General features: G+C 42.0%; 1 protein-coding gene, 1 non-coding gene and 1 pseudogene across 5 annotated transcripts in view; 2 read left to right on the forward strand and 1 right to left on the reverse strand.

The window, feature by feature from the left end:
* Nucleotides 1-22,987, reverse strand: part of HHAT (hedgehog acyltransferase) — a 308,869-nt gene that overhangs the window by 270,312 nt on the left and 15,570 nt on the right. For all 4 annotated transcript variants that reach the window (XM_072733345.1, XM_025982284.2, XM_025982283.2 and 1 more), the window contains exon 3: nucleotides 11,330-11,397. In XM_072733345.1, coding sequence (XP_072589446.1) covers nucleotides 11,330-11,397 — 68 coding nt within the window. The remainder of the gene's footprint in view (nucleotides 1-11,329; nucleotides 11,398-22,987) is intronic.
* Nucleotides 3,081-3,195, forward strand: LOC112907177 (U5 spliceosomal RNA). Its single transcript, XR_003232732.1, has one exon. It is a non-coding gene; the product is annotated as a U5 spliceosomal RNA (small nuclear RNA).
* On the forward strand, nucleotides 20,354-20,698 carry LOC112907134 (mitochondrial import receptor subunit TOM5 homolog; annotated as a pseudogene).

Consider the following 22,987-nt stretch of genomic DNA (forward strand, 5'->3'; position numbering starts at 1 on the left):
AGGCATAGAGGCTGGTTCGATATTGAGAAGTTAATCCAAAGTAACCTACCATATTAATATATTGTTAATAAAGAAGAAAAGTCCATTATCCTATCAATTAATACAGAAAAAAGTATCTAGGATCCCTGGGTGGCACAGCGGTTTGGCGCCTGCCTTTGGCCCAGGGTGCGATCCTGGAGACCCGGGATCGAGTCCCACGTCGGGCTCCCGATGCATGGAGCCTGCTTCTCCCTCTGCCTGTGTCTCTGCCTCTCTCTCTCTCTGTGACTATCATAAATAAATATTAAAATTTAAAAAAAAAGAAAAAAATATCTAACAAAATTCAATATTCAATTATAAAAACTCTCAAAAGACTACAAGTAGAGAGGAACATCAAGATCTTAAAGAACATCTATAAAAAATATGCCGAAATATCAAACTTAATGGTGAAGCCTGAATGGTTAAGGATAAGAAAGAGATAAGGATGTACACTCTCATCACTCTTATTCAATATAAAACTGGGAAGTCCTAGCCAGTGCAATACGAAAACGCAACTTATACAGATTAAAAAATAAAACTGTCCTGATTTGCAAATGACACGGTTGTCTATATAGAAAATTTCAACAAGTCAAAAAAGGGGAACAAATACTTCCTATAATAAATGAGTTCAGAAAATTCATAGGATACAAGATCAAAATATAGAAGTCAATTATACTTCTATATACTAGCAATTAACATGTAGAAATTGAAATGAAAATTGTAAGACCATTTATAATTGCTCAAAAAATAAAATACTTAGGGGTGCCTAGCTGGCTCAGTTGGTAGAGCATGCAAGTCTTGATCTTGAAGGCGTGAGTTCAAGCCCCACATGTGGCATAGAGTTTGCTTAAAATAAAAATATAAAAGTAAATTTAGGTGTTAATAAAAATAAAACAAAATAAAATACTTAGGCATAAATCTTGCAAAACATGTATGAAATCTGTATGCTAAAAATTACAAAATGCTAATGAAAGAAATCAAGAGGTAAATAGATCCAGCTGCCTTCATGGGCTGGAAGACTCAACACAATAAAGACATCATATTCCCAAACTGATTTATGTTTTAACAGAATTCATATCAAAATCCCAGCAAAATGTTTTGTAGATATAGAAAAAAGCTTGCTCTAAAATGTATACAGAAAGGCAAAGGAACTGAATGAGCTAAAACAATTTTGAAAAAGAATAAAATTAGAAAAATTACCTGATTTTAAGACTCATCCATAATCAAGGGAATGTGGCATTTGTGGGAAGACAGATACACAGATCAATGGAACAGAAATGAAAACCGAAAAACAGACCCATACTAGTCTGGCCAGTTGATTCTTTAGAAAGGTACAAAAACAATTCAATGGAGGAAGAATAGTCTTTTCAATAAATGGTGATGCAGCATCTGGATATCCACAGCAAAAAAAATAATAATAAATAAACCTCTACCCAAGCTAACATAAAAATCAATTTATGTTAGCTCTGTTGGTGTCTAGCTGGCTCTGTTGGTAGAGTATGCGACTCTTGATCTTAGGGTTGTAAGTTCGAGCCCCACATTGGGTGAAAAGAGTACTTTAAAATAAAATGTTTTTTAAAAAATAATAACAAATAAATTAAAATGGAACATGGATTTAGATGTAAAATGCAAAACTATACTTTTGGAGGGAAAAATGGAAAATCTGTGAGCCATACAACTAGGCCATAGTTCTTAGAAATGACACCAAAAGCACAGAGAAAAAAAAATTCAATAAACTGGACTTCTGGGAAAGACTCTAAGAGGATGAAAAGCAAGCAACAAAAAACAAACAAAAAAAAAAAACTGCAAATCACCTGACAAAGGTCTAGTACCTAGACTATATAAAGAATTCCCTAAACTCAACAGGAAAAAAAATAAATCAATCCTGGGAGAAAACTGGCAAAAGACATGAACAGTATTTTACCAAAGGGAATATATGGGTGACCAATAAGCATGTGAAAAGATGCTCAGCATCACTGTCAGAGAAATGCAAATTAAACCATGAGCTATCACTGCACTTCTATCAGAACAACTAATATTTAGAGTGTTGGTAATACCAGCTGCTGGGAGATATGTGAACAAACTAAGCATCTCAGCATTACTAATGGGAATGTAAAATGGTAGAGACATTCCGAAGAGCAGTTTGGGCAGCACTTTGTAAAAGTAAACATAGATTTATCATAGAATCCAGCAATCGAGTACCTGGGTATTTATCCCTGAGAAATGAAAACTTACGTCCACACAAATACTTCTACACAAATGTTCACATCAGACCTATCCATAACAGCCAGAAACTAGAAACAACCAAAATGCCCTTCAACAAGGGAATGGTTAAACAAGCCATGGTCCATCTGTGTCATAGACTAAGACCCTGCAATGTAAAAGGAATGAACTACTGATACACACAGCTCAGATGGCTCTCAGGGGTGTTATGCTGAGTGGGGAATAATTAAAAAAAAAAAAAAAACAGCCAGTCTCAAAAGGTTACATACTACATGATTCTATTTGCATAACACTCTTCAAATGACAAAATGATGAGATAAGACACATAACAAGTGGCTTCCATGGGTTAGGGATGGGAGAGCAGCATAGGCATGACTAGAAAGCAGCAGCAAGAGGGAGTTCTTTGTGGTTCTGTGTCTTGCTTGCGTTGGTGGTTAGGGGGTAGCAAAAGAAAGCAATGGGACCATACTCCAAGTCCCAATAAGAAACTGGAATTTCTGTGGTTGAACCAGAACAAGAGACAGAGACAGACAGACTTCTGCTTCGCCCCCTAATGGTGGCTCCAGAAGCAGCTGCGAATACAAAGATATTGGAAGAAACTTCAAGTTGGATGACTCAGACTTCTCATTTGCATACCCATGGTACCCTGCTTACAGGACAATTCTTCAAATTCAAAAGATTCTTTCTTCCAACTGGACATTTCTGACTATGAGAAGTTGACTTACAGAATATCTTGTGCAAAACCTAAGGTAGGGAGTAGCTCTCATGGATCAAGAGCCACCATCAGTGAACTAGGAGTTGCAGTTACTGGAGTAGTGAGATTGGGAGGACCAAAACTCATACTCTGGTTTCTCTTCAGATCGAATAAATCTTTCGCCTTTTACTAAAGATTTCCGTGGAGAGAAACAAGTGAGTCTTTCACTAATTTTTTGAGGCCTCGCTTTGCGTGAGGCTGCACTACTGGTTTGAATGAAAGATCTGGCCCTTTTAGGAAAATGCCAGATATCTGTGCTGTGTTTTTGCTTTTTTGCTCTTGTTTCCATGAAATCTGGGAGCAAAATTCTGATGAACTAGCCCTCACCCACCTGGAGCACATTCGGTCTTTTGAACAGAGACTTATCAACTGTCCTGTCATGATTTTATTTTTTTTTTTTTTATTTTTAGTTTTTATTTATCTATCATAGTCATACAGAGAGAGAGAGAGACACAGGCAGAGGGAGAAGCAGGCTCCATGCACCGGGAGCCCGACGTGGGATTCGATCCCGGGTCTCCAGGATCGCGCCCTGGGCCAAAGGCAGGCGCCAAACCGCTGCGCCACCCAGGGATCCCCTCGTGTCATGATTTTAAAAGGCAACAGCCTTCTAACAAATGCTGAGAGACACTACTTTCAGGGGATGTGCTGAAAGAAGGAAGTATCTCCTCTCCTCCCCACATCTCTCCCCAAATTTCAGCCTCAAGCCACAGTTCAAACTGCCTGGGCTGGAATGATCTCTGCTGCTTCTCTCTGAATCCTCTAAGAGCGTTCATAGAAGACGCGCTGTGTAAATTAAGGAAGGAGTTAGCATTTGAATGTCCTAATCCGAAGTCCAGTCCCAGAGGGCTGCAATCTGAATAATTCCCATATTGGTATCTAGAGCAGCACCTGATAGTTTATTAGCATAAGCAATGTTAGAAATAAACAATTTACAAATGAGAGAAGTGGTGTTCAATGTAGGTTGGGGGGTTTAGCGATTTTCTCAGGCACTAATACTCTCGTGTAAGGATGAGGCCTGGGTCCCCTGAGCCGGAGCCCAGGGCTTGGGGAAGAATCGCCCCAAGTCTAGTCCTCCTTTGGTTCTGTGTCCCTTCGCTTCCTACGATGATCCCCTGATCCGACTAGCAGTCTGCTCTCATCCACAGAGTAGGACTGCCTCAGCCTCAGATGAATCCTTCCTGCTAAGTGCTCGCTGGAGTACCTGAAGACAGAGAACAGAGGCTTCTTGAGCTTTCCAAAAACAGGTTTGATGGTAAATTTTGTATTCGGCTACTAATAAATGTTGCACACATGACACACTTCAGATCTAGAGTCTTTCCCTATAAAATACCACTTGGCAGCAAGGTTGTGGGACAGGAAGACATTTAATTCCTACATATCTCCAACTGTTGGGACCCACCAAGAATAAAACCAAAGAATTTGATTTTTGTTGAGCCACCAAACAGGCCTGAGTCAGTTCAAAACATGACCCTTCTGTTCAAAGCTCAACTCAAATCCACCTCCTCTGGGGAGGCTTCCCTAGTCATTTCAAGGCTAGAGCCTCCCAGCAGTTTTTGGCTATATTAACAAGAGACACTCGTGCATGTGGAAACACTTTGACAAGAGACAGTCACACACATGGAAATGCTTTGTTCAGTGTAATGCCAGGGCTAATTTTCAGGCAGGACACACAAATTGGGCCATTTGTCCTGGTTGTATACCATTGGTGTCTGCTTGCCTTGACTGATGCCCCTCCCCTTTGTTAAACACACAGAGCATCATCCCTATTTATTTTTTTATTTTTTTTTAATATTTTATTTATTTATTCATGATAGTCACAGAGAGAGAGGCAGAGACATAGGCAGAGGGAGAAGCAGGCTCCATGCAGGGAGCCCGATGTGGGATTCGATCCCAGGTCTCCAGGATCGCGCCCTGGGCCAATGGCAGGCGCTAAACCACTGCGCCACCCAGGGTTCCCTACATCATCCCTATTTAAAGCTGTATGTTAGCCGGGTATTCTCTGAGGATAAGCAACTTGAGAAAGAAACCACACCTGTTCCTTCCCTTAACCCCTAGTACCTGCCACACTGCAGCCCGGGCTGCAAAGCAGTTGGTAAGCAAACAGTCACGTGTAAACTGACTGGTTTGTGGCTGAGAAATTTCGCATTCAAAACCTATATCCCCACCACATGATCTAAGTATTCATGGGGAATACCCACCCTGTCTCTATTCATCCCTCCCCCAACCTCCCACACACACACACACACACACACACACACACACACACACACACACAAGATCTCTTCATTTTGCACAGCTCTAAACTCTTGGTTCTAACTTCACCTTATTTTCCCTGGCTCCTTCAAGTGCTTTTATAATGAAATAATATTTTCTATGAACTAGTAGATATAAAAGAGAGGAAGGCAGAGCAGGGACTTGGTGGCTAAGGGTTAATAAGCAAATTTCATGTGTATCCATGTGCATTGCAGATCCTATTTTTACATAAGGCAGAGAGTGACACTTGTTTCTATCCTCTCCAGGAAATCATCACCACGTATTTTTTTTTCCTGCCTCCCTGCAAATCTTCCACACATCAGTGAGAAAATCCAGCAGGGATGAGACTAGATCAGAGTGTACAGACAGGTAAAGAGCAGGAGTTCTTCACATTAAGAGGGAATTAAGCCCAACGTGTGCTCACGAACCTTCCTTCCACCACTAGTCTGTGCGTTTCTTGCCCCTGCCATTTGGAGATTCTTCAGCCCACACTCTCTTTGCCTGGAGGGGCCGGCAGAGGGTACAAGAATATGCCTCTGCTGAGCAGCCCCCCTGTGAAGGGGCAAAGCTGCATAAAATCCAATTTTCTGTTAATAAGGACAGGCTGAAAGTTCTCACGCACAGCCAAACTGCTTATTAATCTGCACCCATCAGATGGAAGGAGGCAGAGATATAATAGGAACACTGGGATCATCTCTGAGGGGGTATGGCTTAATGAAAATGAGGTAAAACCTAAACTCTCTAAACCTGCCAGAATTTAGACACATGCAACAAAGCCGGTGTTGCTGAGGGACCAATATTCCTTTAAAATAGGCCCCCAATGAGACAGGCACGTTCACCCTAATCCAATGAACGTTACTGGATACCTGCTAAGTGTCAGGCAGGGAGGGGCAGAGATGAAAGATCCTCTTACATCTAAAACAGATAACTGTTAGATAACATAGGTTCAGGAAGGAGTCCTGGGAATGGAACTCATAGAAGAAAGAATTGCCAACTGGGAGAGGAGTCAGGGAAGGTTCCCTGTGGGCTGCTCAAGCAGAGGGGAAGCGCACACCAGCCTGCAGGAACTGTCCCATGTAGGAAACATCAAGGCATCTTCAGGGGACGGCAGACAATCCTGTTACTTAGCAGCCAAGGTGAGCACCAGGATCTGGGGTAGGGTCAGTGGCCAAACAGGGCTGCGGGTCAGCTATGGAGTCTGCACCTTCCACTACAAAAATGGGGAGCACCAATGGCTTCTGCGGCACATTAGGAGACACACATCTCAGGACATTAACTCCAGGGACGCACAGATCCTGGGGAACAGAAGGAGGTTAGGTCAGGTAAGGGGAGGTTCAGGGTAGGCAGGGCAGGAAAATCACAAGGCCCCTGAAACAGGCCACAGAAGAAAAGACGATGGCCTGAATCCCTTCAGTAACTGTCCACTGCCTTCTGAATAAAGTCCAGACTCCACACAAGGTGCCCAACAGCCTTTGAGGTCAGCCTCTATGTTGTGCCATCCTCCTCCCGACACCGGCCTCCCAGCCTCACTTTCTCCTGCAGGTGCAAATACATGCTGTGCTTCTCCTCCACCTCTCCCCACTGTCTCCCGAGACCTCAGCTGGAATTGCCATGAGTCCAAGTCATACGCGCCTTCAGCTCCTGCACGCCCCACGGTCCAGTCATCACCTTCCCCCAAACCCAGGGCCCAGCGAGGAGAGAGACCGAGCCCAGAACGTCCCGGCCTCCCAGCACCAAGCGCACCCCCCAGAAGCCTCTTACACGGTAGACGCTCAGGGAATATTCTTTCAGTGAACCAAACAGAGCTTGTTGCTTTTTTAAAGTGTTGAAATACAGAGGAATTAAAAAATGAGCTGAATCTTAAAATCTGTATAGGTAAAACATGAGTGCTAAAAACTGTGTCTGTACTTTAGAAAAGCACCTCTTTTCTCTCCATATTCAAAGACTCCAGTGATCAAGCTTCCCTTCTCTGATCTTGTCTTTTCTTCCTAGCCCTTCTGACAGATGCTGCAAATTCCTCTCTGATTCCACTTCTGAAAGAACTTCTTATCTACAAGGATGCCCCAGTTCCAGAACCTGCCACGGGAAGGGGGGTCCTCAGGAAAGGAGGAATTGATTACATGTAAAGTTTTTCATTAATACATTAGGCTTCTGGGAACTCCCTGCAGTAGCAACCCCCATCTAGATGTGAATGCTTCTCTGTAGAACATCACTTGCTTGCCAGAGAAGGGGAACCAGCAAATCTTAACTCTGAACCAAAGAGGTTTCCCATGGAAGGAAGAAACCACCACCACCACCGCAAAAACATGTACTGGGCATCTATTCTGCACCAGGCACACCCAGGCTGGGTGTAATCTATCCAGCATCTCTTTCCCCCACAGCCTTCCCTTCCCATGCTCCAGATAATAAAACTAAGGCATGGAGAAGGTAAAAGATTTTCCAAAATGCGGTAGACCGCATCGTGAACTCAAGTCCATCCAACTCCACACTTGTGTTCCTTCCACTATGCCAACTGCCTTGAATCCGAAATAATAAAAGGGAAAAAAAATCATGATAGTACAACCCGACACAGAGCTTCACTGGTATCAGTTCGATTCAGACTGTCCAGAAGACTGTTTACTACCACAAGCAAGGAACACAGGCCCTGAAAAGTTTCCTTTCTCTTAGGACCATGAGCCGGAAAAGTCGCAGCAAGAGAAGACAAGGAGATCACCACACACCAAGACAGAGAATGGCCAGAACTGGAAAAGCACCCGGCGGCGGGGCCCATCCCTGGCCACCCACAGGCTCCCGGCACGCAACTGCTCCAGGAAGCCACTGGAGCCTTCGAGAAGGGGAACTTCCAAGCCAGGAAGAGCAGACACTGCAAAGGAGAATGCAAATGTCTCAGCATATGGGATGTGAGCAGTCGCTGACAGCTGCATCTACACAAGCTCCCCCACCACATCTGGCCTCTCAGCAAGTGCAATCAACTTTATGCCAAAGAAATTACCAGGCCCAAAGGCCTTCCTGACTTGGGCTGTAACGCTCCAGCTCTAACATCATCAAAAACTGGAGGACTGGGGTCAGCCCCAGATGCCCTTCACTATCCTCAGCATCTTCACCTCCATCAGCATCTCCCTAATACCTCCTTCCCTTTCCCAATCACGGCAAGCCCCTTCGGAGCAATATCTCCTCCAAGGATGACCTTGCCCAATGCTAGCAGTCTGTGGACCTCCGCTGTATGGCAGCTTCCTCCTCCCAAAAGCAGTTTTGTGATCACCTGGGTCACAGTGGTGTCTCGCTGCTCTGACTATACACGCCGTCCCACTCAGCGTTTACTTCTGTGTCTCTCCACATGCAGTTCGAACTGATGCATTTTACTCCAATGTTGCAACCTGGCACAGTGTTATTCACTCTTCCCTGCAGTTACATTCAATAGAATACTTACCTTTTCTATTCTAGGCACTAAAGATATAAGATTGATGAAATCTCAGCCTGGTCCTTGTGGGACTCACAGTCTGGTGGAGGATGGGTAATACAAAATACAACTGTACAAATATATCACTGTAGGACACAAAAACACAATCCAAAGCATTATGGCCTATGACCCTATCTATTTTATTCATATCATTGAGCGTGATTTACTTACCTCGATCTGTCCCCATTAAGAGACAATGGGACAGGAACCTTGTCTGTCTGGTTCACTATGTATAGACTTGTACAGTCTGTACAGAGTTGGGCAGACTGTACACTCTGTACAGACTTGGGCACAGACACACCCTCATTAAAAGTAGCATGTGTGCAAGGGGATAGAGAGAGAGGCAGGGAAGTGTCGAGAATGATGAGCAGTAAGCCCAGCTCAGAGGTCCAGGCAATGCTTCTATGGCAGGGAGCAGATGTAAGGAGCAAAAAAGGACCAGACAGGGAAGGGGAGAGATACAATCCCGAAGAGGAATCAGGCCGAACAAAAGAAATGGCAAATCAGAAATGGCAAAGGCTGTTTGAGGAAAGCCCCTTAATACTGCCATAGACCAGCACTTCTTTAAGACACATGTCAATGCCTGGAGACGTTTCTGATTGGCATGACTTGGGTCAGTAGTTGCTGCCGGCATACATTAGGCAGAGCCCAAGGAATGCTGCTACACATCCTACAATGTCCAGAACAGCTCCCCCACAACAATGGTCTAAAATGTCAATAGTGCTGAGTTTAGCAGCCATAACATTTGAGGGATGGACTGGTCAGAGAACATTAAAACTTTTTTTCTAAAGTTCACAATTCCTACTCTCCCCAAATATCTTCTTTTGATTAGAGTTTAGAACAGGGTTGCATTTGTTTCCCACTTCCCATAACCTCAAAGGAGGGAAATACTCATCAAGGAGTGTCCAGAGCCTGGCAGGCCTCTCTATTTGCTGAAACAAGATGGTCAGCAGACATCTGTGAACTCCCTAGTGCTACAGATGGCCCCAGGGTCTTTTAGGATCTTCACGAAGGACACAGTATCAATTGCCCTCATCTACTGACTATCCACCAGGACTCCTCATTTTCCCCCTAAATTCTTAGGCTCCAAACTACCCGCCCCATTTACAAAGGGAGATGTAGAAAGATGAGGACAGCAAGAGGTGCTCAACAGCACCAGACAGGTGGATGGATGGTCAGATAAACAGAGGCACGGACAGAGATTTTTCAGAATGGAAAAGGACTGAGTCCTTGAGCTCCAAGGGCGTGTATCTATGCTTGTGCACCTTTCCACAAAGGCAGGGTTGTCCTGAAGATTGACATCCCCTGACCCCACGCCCTGTTATGGAGGGTGGGGATTGGGGGTGCGGGAGGCGGTCTGTCATGGAAAATGCTTAGCAAAGGTCATCTCCCTGGACTCTACAGCCTTGGCGGGGAACCAAGCAGCTAGATTTGAAGGAGTGGTGACAGGAGCTGGGAAGTCAGCAAAGACAAAGCCCCTTTGTCTGGAAGTGGCACACACAGCAGGACGGCGCCTGCCCCCTGACAATGAAATCTGCTGCGGTAGCTCCAGAACCTGCTGGGGCCTGACCCTCTGTTCAGCTGCTCATACTGCCTTGCAATTGCTTCTCTTCTCAAGAGCTTAAAGTCTCTTAGTCTAAAATGGGTTTGCTTATTTTTCCCCTGGCAAACAATTCAGTATTGTCTGAAATGCCTGAACTGTAACTGTAAGAGGGGGGAAAAACAGAGTGTGAGAGAGAGAGATCACCATTTTTTTCTGTTGTAGGAGATCCAATAGTGAAATATTTCTAAAGAGCAGATCTCAGACACCCACAAGGGCTATCTCCTGCTCCGTCTCAAATTCCACTATGACCAAAGTTTCCCAGATTTCCTCATCTCTGAAGTGGGCACAATACCATAGGCCTTACAGTCTTACCAATAATAACCTAACAGTCTCACCAATAAGAACCTAAAAGGGCTTATTTAAATCAAAAACACATACAAATGGATGCAATGAATGAAAGCTCAATTTGCATCCAACTTTTCAGGGAAACTTCTGTTGGGCAGAACAACAAAAGCCAGGAATGGCACCCCGTGCAGGAATGGCTTCCCAATCCCAGAAAAACCTGGGCCTTCCATCTAATACAGTGGCTCCATAGAGAGCCAGAGCTGGAAAGAAAGGACAGATTACCCTAGAAAATCAAAATGGAAATTGAAGTAAATGTGCTACAATTCTAAGCAAAACCTGCAACTCTCACAGTAGAAAAATACCAGCATGGGCAGTGCCCAGTTTCCAAAACCCAGTTTGGAAATGAATTGTCTTCCAAAAGCTCATTTGTAAGATGTTCGGGACTTAGAATGCAAGCATTATTTTATGTCCCAAGCCAGCCCACAAACACAGATTGAACTTAAAATATATCTGGCACACTACATACTTAGAGGGAAAACAGTCAAAAGCAATGGTTTTTTTAATATCATTTTTAAAATCAAAATAAAGGAATATAAATAAAAACCTATCAAAACCTATCAAAATGCTTAGAAAAACAAATACACAGCTCATCACCAGCCAAATACAAAAGTAATGCAAAATACTGAAACCAGGTTTGAAAATTGAGAAGCTTTATCATTTATCCACTGAGTACCTTCTTTAATCCTCCAAATAAAGTGCCAATCTCCAGGTCAAACTGTCGGTCCAGCTCCTCTTCATGTTCTGACAAGAAAAACAGTGTTTCATTAGTCAGCCTGATTTAACACTGGGTTGGTTTTATAGGAGAGACACTAAGAGAATTTGGAATATGTCCTGGAAAAGCTGCCTGTGCACTGAGCTACAGGCATGGAGACATGTCAGATTCGTTGACCTTCCGCTCTAGTTTTCTAGACCTAAGTTCCTGGAGATACGTAGTGGGGCTGATGGAAATGTCCCCTTCAACTTGTAATAAGGGTCACAAATGGAGAGGGATCAAGAGAGAAAGCTTCCAGCACCAGGAAGGAACCAAGGAAAGAACTGGTGCAAATGCCTCTCTTGTGATAGGTGGTAAAAAATTATTTTAAACAGATCACACCACAAAATGATGGTGATCATAGCTCCATGACATGGATGTAATGCTAACAAGATTATAAAATGAAACTATATGGTAGTAATAAGTACACAAATGGTTTAAAACAAAAAAGTATAACAAAATAGTCACTCAAATACTTTTTAAGGGTGTACAATAATCCGGCACATGTCATGATATACCAGGAATGAAACAAGATTGGCATGGCCTTTGCCCTCCTGGGTCTCATCGTATCCCAGGGAAGAGAGATGAACCAGTAACAATAAATTCCAACAGTGCTGACGAATGCCATGTAAGGAAGTAAGGAATGCTCAGGTGCCTATGCACTGTCCCGTAGGCAGCCCAACGGGAATGGATGGAGCTCAAGAGTACCCTAAACTGGAGACGAAGACTAGGGATTCCTCAGCATAAAGGTAGTGATGAAGCCACCAGAATGTCCAAAGGTCAACCCCAAAGGCACAGAGTGCACAAACAAGGAAAAACCAATACTTATCAGACCAATAAACCTACAAAAACCACAGAAGCACCAAAAAGGAACTACACAGAAAGACTGCAGGAAAACCAGGAGTGTAGCCATTCAAACATAATCCTGACAAGCTGATTTCACAGCAGGATCCAGACACAGAATCCCACACACACCAGAGGCAAACAACAGCCCCAGCCTCCAGCCACGGGCAACACTGCCCCTAGGAACAACCGAAAAGGCGGGGTGGTGAGCACTGGCTCAGGGCGCCACAGGGCACAACTCCAGGACACGCTCACACTGCATCCCACGTGGTCCAGGGGCTGCTGTGGAGGAGTGTGGTTGCAGCAGGGCTCCGGTCCTTTCTGTCACAGCTGCACACACGTCACGTTGTGGGTGGGCCCCATGAACTGTGCACACACTCGGGTCCCAGAGAAGAGCCCACAAACAAACAGCAAGCTACTGCAATCCAACAAAGAAGTTAACAGGGACCTCCTAAAATCCATTAACGCAAAGAGGGTGGAAAATCTCTCTGCCTCTTGCCTCTTGTGTTTTGGCTTCTCTTACCTACAAAGAGCAACCTCCAGAAACATCAGAATTGGGCAGAACTGAAACAAAGAAGACACTTGTTTGGGTTTCGTTTTTGTTTGCCTCTTTTTTTAAGAGTACAGTCAGAAGCAGCGGATTTCACATGCTAAAAGCACCAGACTTCCTCAAACTGGAACGCAGCTCCCTCTAGTGGGAAAAAGGAATCTTCCACAGGTAGGAGAATAATGAAATCCTGTCCAGTGCGGTCCAATTGGAATACTGAGACACAATTTTAAAAAGTTAAAAAAAAAAAAAGGACGAAATTCAGTTTAGTATATTTTATTGATGCCAACATGGAATCAGTATCAAAAAAATTATGAATGAGTCATTTTACATTCCTTTTTCTTACTAATTCTTCAAAATCCAACATACAGGTTATCTTTACAACAGCACAGCTCAATTTGAAATGGCCACATTTTGAGTGTTTGTACGGCTAATGGCTACAGTATTGGACAGCATAGCCCTAGACCAAAAATCCCTTCTCAGGACTGGAGAATTTCTACAACTCACTCTGGTTTGATGCCTTGACACAGACAGACGCTATACAACATACACTCACAACCTGTTTGGAATTCACGGTCTTCAAACTGTCTTGAGTTAGTTGAAAATGTGTTGCTACAGAATTTGGTCGATATAGGAGAATGGGAGCTGAGAACCTGCCCCGGGAAATCTTTCCCTAAAGAGCTTCAGCCCTCAGGATTTCTCTGATGAGACCATCCGGCTAAAGATCCCGTGTTCCCACTGGGGCAAGAGTTTTCTCCCTACCTCACATACCCTCAAGCAAAATGACCCTACGAATGGAGAGAAGCCCTCTCTGCCTGAGGAATTTTCTCCACACCACACAGGCCTGACCTTTGGGCAGAGCCAGCTCTTTCTTTGAGGTGCCCTGGTTCTATTTCCCAAAATTCAGCGCTCCACGAAACTGCCTCAGAGCATAGAAAAGAAGCAATTTCTGTTGATGAGCCCCCATTACTAAATCAGCTGTTGATTCTCCCCACTCCAACCACCACCCAACAAGAGGATACATCAAAGCCCCATTCTACCTACTGAGTGAGAGGATTTGCATTTTAATCGATGCCAATGAGCTGTGGTGGTAAACCATTTACTTAAAAGCGCTAACTAACCTACCCCTTTCACCCTCAACATTTTGATAGGAAACCATTTCTGGGGTGGGGTGGGGGTAATTAGAGGGCAATAATCAGGAAGAGGAAGACACACACACACACACACACACACACACACACACACATGCTCGTCTGACACAAGCCACTGCCAGGGACCAGCACACCCAATCATGGCTTAACATGTCCTGCTGTTTCTATGCATTTGAAAAATTCCAATCAGCTCCTACTGATTCTTTATTTCTCTAGAAAGCCTCTGGGTACAGCAGACTGTGGCAGTAAATGAGTAGAGAAAGGGAGCAGAAAAGATGGGCTTCTCAAGATAAGAGAATTTAATGGTAAGCAACTCTCAAATATTCATACAAAATGTCATATAGAAGGATGATAAGGTGCTAGTTTTTCCCATGACAACTCTTGAGAAGTGGGGGCCCCTCTCTTTCCCTCTCCGGGAATGTAAAGTTGATTTAGAAATAGCCTAAGCAAAAGCAACTCATATATACAAATAGGATATGAAGCAATATACAACATAAATGGCCTTCAAATCTCCCTAATAAGGCTGCTCCTATGCTACTCACCTGAAAGAATTCTGGGGCCTCTTAAATCAAGCCACCATGTGATTTGCATAAGAATCCTTAGGGCTCCCCAAGAGAAGTAGAAGCAGCCCCAGACTGAAATGGAAACATTCCAGAAAGGAAGAAGCTGTAAGCTCTGTGCATGTCCTTTTGTGTTTGACAGAACAGCAGGGAGCACCGGCTGGAGGAGTGAGGAGCTGTGGAGTCTAACACTGAGGGTTGACTTCAAATGTCCTCCAGCCCAGGCCCTGTCCCAAGTCACTGTGACAAGTTTACTACAGGTGTTAAGAAAGTCAACTCTCAGGACACCTGGGTGGCTCAGCTGGTCAAGCATCTGCCTTCCACTCTCAGGTCATGATCCCAGGCTCCTGAGATGGAGTGGGGAACCTGCTTTTCCCTCTCCCCGCCCCCCATTTGTGCTCCCTCTCACTATCTCTATCTCTCTCTCTTTCAAATAAATAAAACCTTAAAAAAAAAAAAAAGTTGGCTCTCTGGAAGCCAACACTGCCCTCCTCTCCCTTGAGGAGGAGGCCAGGGCAAGCCTGAAAGAGGAAGGGGTGGGCCAGCAAGCCTGGATTCCCAGCAGGAAAGCAGGAACTCTAATGTTTCCTACAACCCTGGCCACAGGTGACAGGGGAAACAGGGTGAACCACAACATGAAGCACTGCCAGATCCCGTGGAGCCTGAACTGTGACACACGCTATTGATGCTGGCCATCAAGACAGACTCTCCAGTCCTTGGCTCCAGCAGGGGCTATTATGCACTTGGGTCCTTTCACAAAAGACCTGTTAACTGAAGGGCCCCTGGTGGCCCCTTCCATGGTTCCAAGGGCACGGCCACCTGTTCAAAGACAGGACCAGAGATAGCCTCCATTTCCCCTCCCTGAACTGGGCTCTCCAGAGTTGCCAGCTGTCTTGCAACCAAATTCTTCTAGTCACAAAAGCAAGTGGGAAAAATTACCTGATTACAAAGCCCGTCCCTCATGAGAGGGAAGTGTGTTGTATGAACACAAAAAAACAATCTGTAATTAGGATATAGTAAAAAACTACATCCTTTCCTTATAAACAGACTAGTGATGATAAGAACAGGCAAGTTTAGGAATAAACAAAAGGTAGAAGGTGAAAATGCTCACATATAACTGTATTCCACTTTCAGAATACCTACTAAAGAAACAAAGAAATTGGGCGTGGCAATTCAAATAAATCATTTGTTCCATACTTGCTTAAATATTGGGACTTCCTGGTCCTTGCTTAAATATTGGGACTTCCTGGTCCTACAGAATTTACTTAGAGAAACATTAACCTCTGCCCACTGAAGATTTTTTAAAACGAAAACAAAATGTCTCGGAAATGGAAATGTAAATTTATGGAAAATACCATTCTGTTTATAAAAATGTCCCCAATATGCAAGTTTTCAGGAAGAGAGTCACAGCATAAAAGTTGAGCGTGGGCTCTGTAAAGCCAAAAGGATCTAGGGTAGCCTACTATTCATTAGAGAGTAATTGTTACAGAAAAAAATGGTAACATTTATAAATAAATCCAAGAGATTATTTTTTGAAAAAGAGAACAAATCCGCTAAGTAGACAAAACCTCTGGTAAATTACCTATAGAAAAAAAATGATATGTGTATTTCAAAACATATAATCTACAACTGGATATTAATATATTTGAAAATTCCAATAAAATGGAAAAATGTAGGGGTGCCTGGCTGGCTCAGTTGGTGGGAGCACTCAACTCTTGATCTCATTCCCCATTCATTTTATAACAATAACAGAATGCGGATATTAAAATGATGAAATGAAAAATAAAACTACAGGCCAATGAATCTCACTTAGAAACTAATAATTAAAACAAACAACAAAAATAAATAAATAAATAAATAAATAAATAAATAAATAAATAAATAAAACAAAAATGAAAAAAAAAAGAGGGGACCCCTGGGTGGCTCAGTGGTTTAGCATCTGCCTTTGGCCCAGGGGGTGATCCTGGGGTCCTAGGATCAAGTCCCACATCGGGCTCCCCACAGGGGGCCTGCTTCTCCCTCTGCCTGTGTCTCGACCTCTCTGTGTATCTTTCATGAATAAATAAATAAAATATTTTTTAAATAATTTTTAAAAATTAAAAAAAAAAAAAACACTCGGAAACAAGCAGTATACTTAAAAATACCACAGCCATAGGTTTGTTGTAGGAAACCATATAAGCCATCCTGGAAAATACATGACTTTAAAATATGTTGACCGCTTGAAAGGGAAAAACCATGTAATCATCTGAGCAGGTGCTTTAAAAATGAATTCAAGATTTATTGATTTTAAAAATTTAGTAAAAGGGAGCTAGCCAGACTCCTTAGCATGATAAAAAAAAAAAAGCAGAAAAAGCAAAGCTTATTCAACTTTTCAGTAATGGTAAAAACAGTACAGGGATTTCCATTAAAATTTCCATTAAAATTAGAATTAAAGGGAACGCCTAGCTGGCTCAGTGGTTGAGCATCTGCTTTCAGCCCAGGGCCTGATCCTGGAGTCCCAGGATCAAGTTCCACATCAGGCTCCCTACATAGAGCTTGCTTCTCCCTCTGCCTGTGTCTCTGCCTCTCTCTGTGTGTGTCTCTCATGAAAAAATAAACAAAATCTTTTTTAAAAAATTAGAATTAAAATAAAAATAGCATTCTTTCCCAACTACCATATTGTTCAGAAGTCCCAGCTAAGCAATAATAGAAGAATGAAAACCATTAGCATGATCTGCAGATATTACCTATACACAAAAAAATTAGGAAAAATCTAAGGTAAGCTAATGGAACATTAAGTCAATAAATTGTTGGAATATAACATCCATAAACCAAAATAAATACCTTTATAGCTGAATCAGCTACAAATTGTAGGAAATATAATCAGAAAATTTTCCAATTATAAAAAAAAAAAGACTCCAATAATCTGAATAGGAATTTTAGCAGGATCTGTTATGAAGAAGATCAGGAACTTTTACTAAGGGAAAGAACGGAAGACCTAGAAAAAACACCAAATCCGCGGGTGGAAAAATACAATATTATAAGAATATTAATTATTAACAAATTAATTTCTAGGCTTCCTGTAATTCTAATTAAAACCATAATGAGATTTTTTTTAGAACGGTTTCAAATATGTATACGAAAGAATAAACCAGTTAGAACAGCCAAGTGTGGAAATGAAGAACGATGAGTGGCTAAGCGATTCCACAAGATACTCAAATATTTTACAAAGCATTTTTAATTAAAACAGTGCAGTAATGATGTATGAATTGATTGAAAAATCAATGAAACAGAAAAGACAGCTCACCCACCCACCCCTTTAGCAATAAGGGCGCCCGAGTGGCTCAGTCGGTTGAGCTAAAACTCTTGGTTTCCACTCAGGTCATGATCTCCCAGTAGAGGGATTGAGCCCCACCCTCAGGCTCTGCACTGCAATGTCTGCTTCAGATTCTCTACCTCTCTGCCCCTTCTTCCACTCACACTCATGTGCATTTACATATATGCATGCACCCTCTCTCTCTCAAATCTTTAAAAAAAAAAAAGAATTTAGCAGTGATCAAGATTGCATCATAATTCAATATGGAAAGAAAGAGTTAATCATGTTTGGTTATCTATTTGGGAAAAAATAATTTAACTTTTCACTTTATATCATATACCAAATACATGTGAGATGAGTGAAAGAAGAAAGGCTCAATTTGCTGAAATACAAGAAGAAGGACACTCTCCAAAAGAAGAAATATTATTGACACAACCTTCCTGGAGAACAGTCTAGGGAAGTCTATTACGAAACTTAAAAATATTCATGTAGTTTGACTCTGCAATGCCTCTTCTGGAAATCCTTCCGGAAATCCTTCTGAGAAAAACTATCAGGTGTGATACAACAATACAAATAGGTTCCTTAGAAAAGAAGTGAGCTAAGCATTCGACTCATACAGTTGGAATGAAAAGGAACAGAGCAAACCCAAAGAAACAATAAGGAATGATAAAATAAGAGCATAAATCAGTGAATTGGAGAACAAAAGGAAACAATTGAGAAACCAAACAAAGCCACAAGCTGGAAAGATCCCCAAGCTCTCTGGCACAACTGATCAAAGGAAAAAAATAAGAAGGAAGGAAGGGAGGGAGAGGTAGACAGACTAGCAAGGGAGGAAGTTAGGGAGGGCAGGAAGAAGATATAAAACAATATACACAGTATTTTATGTATTTTGGAGGAAAGCAAAACTACAGAAAAAAATTTTAAGTATGAGTATTATGAATCATTACTAATCAAATTGAAAACCGACATAGGGATGCCTGGGTAGCTCAGTGTTGAGCATCTGCCTTCGGCCCAGGGCATGATCCTCAGGTCCCAGGTTCGAGTCCCACATCAGGCTCCCTGTGAGGCGCCTGCTTCACCCTCTGCCTGTGTCTCTGCCTCTCTGTGTCTCTCATGAATAAATAAATAAAATATTTAAAAAAAGAAAACCGACAAAAATGCATAGATCTCTGGACAGCTATAAAATGTCAAAATAGCTACAAGAAGAAATAAATTTGAATATAAACTAATAAATAAATTGAAACAGTAGTCTAAGACTTCCGCTCAAAGCTGCTTTCCCAGGTGACCACCTATCACTCAGGTTTTTACTGATGACAATTTGGCTCTTTTCATCTCAAGAACTGTATCAACCTGATATGAACACAATACACGGCCCTCTTTTAGGTAGAAGCATTAACTCCTTCAAGACTACTGTATGGCATATCTCATCTCTCCTCATGTTAACTGTACACAGAGAGACATAAAAGTGTTTCTACATCTACTGAACCACAAGGGCATAAACTTAATGCAGTAGGTCTGGATTAGCCACAATGCTGCAGAGCTACAGGGGAGAAGTCACCAAGCATAGCAGATCACCATCACCCCATCACAAGTATTTCCATATGACTTAGAGATGCTTTACGGCTGGTAGAGTCAGGAGGAGGAGTGGGGGGTGTTCTGTTCAGTCCCTGCTGTGAATTTACCAAAAGATTCCATTTGACTAAGGCCATTAAAATCAGTCTGCTGTCCCTAATGGCCTGACAACCCTGCTCCCCCAGACAGAGTGCAGTGAACAAGATGCCTGCTCCGTGCGCAGACAAAGCAGCTGTTGCAGATGCCCACTGGTGGCATTTCACTTAATGGGTAAGTTTTGAGCCTGTAATGTGTTCTAGGCACTATATTTGTTCCAGATACAAACATCCCAAAAAAGTTTACAGAAGAGACAGTTTTCCCAGTGACCTACTTCTATCATGCGGGTAAGTAGCACTTTTTCCCGAATTAGACAGTAAGACATGGAGCCAAGAAGACTTAACATTGCACCATTAAACACATTTTGGCAAGACAGGGGGATCCGGTTTCCATGAGCTGAACTGGCAAAAGTATTAGAGAAAGAAGACATTTCTTGGGAGTAACCTGAGAAACACTTTGGCACCGATATTTAAAGGAAAAACACAGAGGATAAAAGAAGCTTCAGGCTAGGGAGTGGTCACTAATAAGTCAAACAGCATGACAGCCTCTGGATCAGCTGAAGTGCAGGAAAGCTTCGTACTATCCACAGAAGGATCCCCTCCCACCCGCATCCCAGCAGCCCCCTTGATGCAAAAAGGAAATATTTTGTTCCAGTGCGATAAAAACTTAAAATTTAATAGTAGTAGAATAGACAAAAGGGCTTCCCCTTTTAAAGCAAGGTGCTTTAGGAATTAAATTATCACTAAGTATGAGTGACAGAAAAGAACAAAATACTGGGTCTAGAGTTGAACACACCCGAGTTTAAACCCAGTTCCCCAGGTACCAGGCAGCCCCTGAGGAGAGCAGAGCGTGGCCGCTGCAAGGCTGAGAAGCAAAGCAGTGATGTTCCGGATTGAGGGCCTTGCGCCAAAGCTGGACCCGGAGGAGATGAAACAGAGGATGCGCAAGGATGTGATCTCGTCCATACGGAACTTTCTTATCTATGTGTCCCTGTTGTGACACTTTTTATCCTAAAGAAATTGGACAGCATATGAAGATGGGCATCACATGTGAATGCGAGATATGAGGAACCCAGTTGCAATTTCTACTCAATCTGCAAATGAATAGGCCCAGAAAGATGTAAGAGACTCTTTGAATGGACATAAAAATTCTACTTGTTAAGAACAAGTGTGGCTCTGGTAACTGACCTTCATAGCTAAAGTTTTAAAATACTTGGGAAGTAAAGACATCTTGTGGTGATAGTTCAGCCTCTGTGAATGTTGATATAATTGTAAGTAATGTCAAACTCTATTTTCTAACAAGTATTAATTATAAGGGAATTCTGTCTACAATTTAAAAAAAAACAGTTCCATTAGAACCTATTAGATGTGTAACCTTGGATAAGTTGTATTTTTCAGCCTCTGTGGCCTCATCCGGGTAAAAACATACAATATGCATTGTGATAGGCTCCAAAGATGATGGCCATAAGTTCTGTGCACATGCACGCTGCTCCAGCCATAAAGAGGTATAGTCTTTACTCCCCTTGAGTCTGGACTGGAGCTGTGATTTGTTTTGACCAATAAATAAGGCAGAAGTGAATTACACAACTTCCCAGACTGAGCTTCAAGAGATCTGTAGCTTCTGCTTTTGTGTACTTGCAATACTCCCTCTTTAACCCAAGTTGTCTTGTCATGAGAAATATAAGCCAAGTGAAGAGCCATGCAGAGAGAACCTTTGCACACTAGCTGATAGCCCTCCACTGAGGTCTTGGCCAGCCAAGTGAGTAAGCCACCAGAAGACTGCAACCCCAGCTAACACCACACAGAGCAGAAGACCTGCCTGCTGAGTCCAACAGAGGCTCATTAAAAACAAGCTCACGGACAAAAACACAAAAATGAAGTAGTGCAATCCATAACATCAACAAGCCAAAAAAGAAAAACCACATGGTCATATCAAGAGATGCACAAAAAGCATCTGACAAAATCCAACACCCATTTACAATTACAAACTCCACAAACCAGAAATAGAGGGGAACTTTCTCAACTGGATTAAGAGCATTTACAAAAACCATACAGTGAACATCGTATCTAATGGTCAGAAAGCTTCCCTGCTAAGATCAGAAAAAAGGCAAAAGTGTCCCCTCTCACCACTCCTTTTCAATATCATAATGGGAGCCCTAGCTAGTACAACAAGAAAAACGAAATAAAGGGTATACAGAATGGAAAGGAACAAATAAAACTGTCTTTGTATGCGGATAATATGAATACCTATGTAGAAAATCCAAAGAATCTACAAAAAAAACCTCCTGGAACCAACAAGCTATTATAGCAAGGTTGCAAGATATAAGATTAATACACAAAAGTCAATTACTTTCCTCAGATCAGCACTGAACAAGTGAAATTTAAATTAAGAACACAACACCATGTACATTACCTCAAAAAAGTGAAATACTTAGCTATAAATCTAACAAGATACATACAAGTTAGAGGTTAGGAGAACTAGAAAACTCTAAAGAAAAATAAACAGAAAAAATTGAGAGATATTCCATGTTCATAGATAGGAAGACTCAATATTGTTAAGAGGTCAGTTCTACTTAACTTCATCTATAGATTCAATGCAATCCAAATCAAAATCCCGGCAAGTTCCCATGTGGATATAGACAACATGATTCTAAAGTTTATATGGAGAGGCAAAAGATCTAGAATAACCAACACAATATTGAAGGAGAAGAACAAAGTTAGAGGACTAATACCACCGAATATCAAGACTTATAAATATCAAGACTTATAAAGCCTAGCATTCAAGAGACTGACATTAGTGAAAGAACAAATAGATGAATGGAACAAGATGGAAAGCCCAAAAAAGACCCACAAAAATACAGTAAACTGACCTTTGACAAAGGAGGAAAGGTAACACAACACAAAAAAGATGGTCTTTCCACAAATGCTGGACCTGGACATCCACATGCAAAAAAAAAAAAAAAAAGAAAAGAAAGAAAGAAAGAATCTAGACGCAGGCTTTACACCCTTCACAAAAATTAACTGAAAATGCATATTATTGATCTAAATATAAAATGCAACACTACTGAACTCTTAGAAAGTAACATAGGAGGAAATCTAGATGACTTTAGCTCTGGGAAGTACTTTTTAGATACCCAAGACACAATGCATAAAAGAAACAACTGGTAAACTGGACTTAACCAAAATTTAAAATATCTGCTCTGTAAAATACACTGTCAAGAGAATAAGAGGAAAAGTCACAGACTGGAAGAAAATATTTGCAAGAATCCAAATATATTGTATATTATCCAAAATATACAAAGGACAATTAAAACTCAAGAATAAGAAAATAAACAACCCAATTTAAAAATGGGCAAAAGACCTGAACAAACACCTCACCAAAGATTAGATATATATGGCAATGAGCATAGGAAAAGATACTCCACATCACGTCATCAGGGAATTGTAAATTATAACAGTAAGATACCGCTACACACCTACTAGAATGGTGAAAATCTACTGACATCCACTTATGGAA

This window comes from Vulpes vulpes, chromosome 13 (assembly GCF_048418805.1).
Source record: "Vulpes vulpes isolate BD-2025 chromosome 13, VulVul3, whole genome shotgun sequence".
In the NCBI taxonomy this organism is placed as follows: Eukaryota; Metazoa; Chordata; class Mammalia; order Carnivora; family Canidae; genus Vulpes; species Vulpes vulpes.